Raw genomic sequence first — 2,914 nt, 5'->3', positions numbered from 1 at the left:
GAACAACAACAACTTCATCATCACCACCACCATCTCACAACAACACCATCAAAAACCTCATCCATCAACCCTCCCTAGCAATATACAAGCCACCACCACCACCACCATAACAACAACAACGACGATAACCACACCACCAACAATCTCACCCATCACTCTTAGCGATATATAAACAACTACCACCACCACCACCATCACCACAGCAATTTATAAACAAATACCCTCACCACCACCACCACCACCACCTCCACCACCACAAAAACATCAAGTCTCATCCGCCCACCTCAGCGATTTTTTTTTTTATATATATATAAACAACTGCTACCACCACCACCACCATCGCCACCACCACCACCACCACAACAACGACATACATCGAGTCCACCCGGCCCCTCACCTTAGCAATATACAAACAACATCCACGGTCACGCCCCCCCATCATCCGAAAGCCCCACGGCTGACTGGAGCTGTCTCGGTGCAGAGACACGAACTCACACCCATGGCCCAGTCCGTCCTCCATCATCGTCAATCCTGTGCTCCAGCCGGTACCACCGGGACACTGACGTCTGTATGTAGCACTTTCTGTCTGTTCTCCCTTTGGCTTCGTCTGTGGTACTACACAGACAACACAGTCCACACACAGCCTGTCTGTGTTTTGACCTAACACGCCTTGGGGGACGCTGTTACAGAAACAGGCTGACTGACTGACACCGACCACTGTGCAGTGGAGGATTCACAGACCAACGACTATGGACGAACACTTGACACAACACCGAGAAGAAGAAGAGAGAGAGGGGGGGCGGGTACTGTGGACATACAGAGAGAACCCGCAGCAGCAGACTGCCAGATCAGAAGACAGACAGAAGAAGTTGGCCCGGGCTTGCTTGCTTGCTTGCTTGCTTGTTGGTTTGTTGTCATTTGATGGAAAGGAAAGTGCTGGAAGAGAGAGAGAGAGAGAGAGAGAGCAACCTGTGCAGCAATGCGAAAGGTGAGTGTCGGTGGTTGGTGGGTGGAAGAGTGGGTTGGTGGGTGGGTAGGGGGTGGATGCTGTTGCTGACTCTCCTTGGTTTCTTTCCCTCTTACCCCCTCTACCCCTCCGTCCCCCACCCCCCCTATATCCATCTCCCCTCTCTCTACTCTGCCTCATCATCAACCTCCACCGAGTCCCCCTCTCGTCCTCAACACTCGCAGACTCAGTGATACTCAGGCGCAAGAGCGCAAGGAAATATATACGCACGTGCGCGCTGGCACTCTCTCTCTCTCTCATCCACACACGCACGATAACACGTACGCACCGGCGCTCACGTATATACTCTCACACATATGCGCGCACACTGACACTGAGACACATGCAAAACACACGCGCACCCACACACGGCAAAAAAACACTTCCACATACACTGACTCACTTCGTCGCGCTTTCTGTTCAACTGACCAGTGTCCTGCCTGTGACCTCTTCTCGATCCCCACAAATAAGTACCTACGGCCCAGAGCATGCGCGTCCTCTGATACCGACACATGCACGCGCACACGTGCGCACGCACTGGCATACACACGCTCAACTTCATCCTCACCTGCTTCTCGATTAAAAACTCTTTTCCTTCCCCTTTATATTCCCATCCCTCTCTTCCGCCCTCTCTCTCTCTCTCCGGCGTCTCACACACGCAAACACACCGACACGCGCGCGCGCACTGGCATACACACGCTCAACTTCATCCTCACCTGCTTCTCGATTAAAAACTCTTTTCCTTCCCCTTTATATTGCCATCCCTCTCTTCCGCCCTCTCTCTATCAGTCTCAGACACGCAAACACACACACACACACGCGCGCGCGCGCAAACACACACACGCACACACACACAGACGCGTAACCACAAATGCAAGGCAGACAGGCACACACTTGTAAACAATCACACGCACGTTCACCTTTCTGCTCGCTCTGCCCTAAATCCACAACTTCTACCTGCCTTTCCAACACACATTGACTGAGACACACATACACATGCTTACATGCACGCACACACGCCCGCATGCACGCACACACACACACACACACACACACACACACACACACACACACACACACATATATACACACGCACGCACGCACGCACACACACACACACTCTCTCTCTCTCACACACACACACTCACACGTACAGACTAGACACACACACACACACACACACACAGACTAGACAGAAACACACACACAGATAAACACATACACAAACAGACACACACACAAACACACAGACACCCTCCGCGTCCTTCAACCATCTTCCCTCCCCCTTCCCCACCACACTGGGTTTACCACATCTTCACACTACCCCCCCCCCCCCTCTCGAACCCCCCGCCCGTCCCCCTCACGCCCCCTATATATATATACCACCGCCTTCACCCCCCAGCCCCCTCTCTCAAGGCTGCACGAGGAAGAACAAAGAAGACTTGTAAAGACACATTGAAAAAGTGTCTGCCGCGTGACAGAAGAGAACACACACACACACACACTGACACACACACACTCTCTCCCCCTCTCCCCCCCCTCTCTCTCTCTCTCTCCACTATCTTCACCCCTTTTTCTCTCTCTCCCCTCTCTCTCCTCTATCTTCACCCCTCTCTCTCTCTCTCTCTTTCTCCCTCTCTTTCAGACATCCCCAGCAAACCCTCAGCACCTTGACTGACTTTCCGAAAGTCTGGCACCGCGCCCAGCTTCACTTACTCTCTCTCCAACTACCCCCCCCCCCCTCCCGCCCCCTTCCCCCCAATCCCATCCCCCCCCCCCTCTTGCCCCCTCTACTTTTCTGCTCCCGTTTCTCTCCCTCACCACCCCTACAGCCCCCCTCTCCCCACACTGTCTCCCCCCCCCTCCCCATCTTTCCGTCAACCCTCTATTACCACCCCCCCCCACCCC

At 53.7% G+C, this 2,914-nt stretch overlaps 1 protein-coding gene across 2 annotated transcripts in view; it reads right to left on the bottom strand.

Moving 5' to 3' along the window:
* The window catches only part of LOC143283166 (PDZ and LIM domain protein 7-like), a 41,072-nt gene extending 40,184 nt beyond the window's left edge, over positions 1-888 (bottom strand). For both annotated transcript variants that reach the window (XM_076589328.1, XM_076589337.1), the window contains exon 1: positions 398-888. In XM_076589328.1, the coding sequence (XP_076445443.1) occupies positions 398-523 (126 nt within the window). In that variant the 5' untranslated portion in view covers positions 524-888. The remainder of the gene's footprint in view (positions 1-397) is intronic.
* Positions 889-2,914: the final 2,026 nt, after the last annotated feature.

Source organism: Babylonia areolata, chromosome 1 (genome assembly GCF_041734735.1).
Source record: "Babylonia areolata isolate BAREFJ2019XMU chromosome 1, ASM4173473v1, whole genome shotgun sequence".
NCBI lineage: Eukaryota > Metazoa > Mollusca > Gastropoda > Neogastropoda > Buccinidae > Babylonia > Babylonia areolata.
This window is presented reverse-complemented; position numbering and strand designations above follow the sequence as displayed.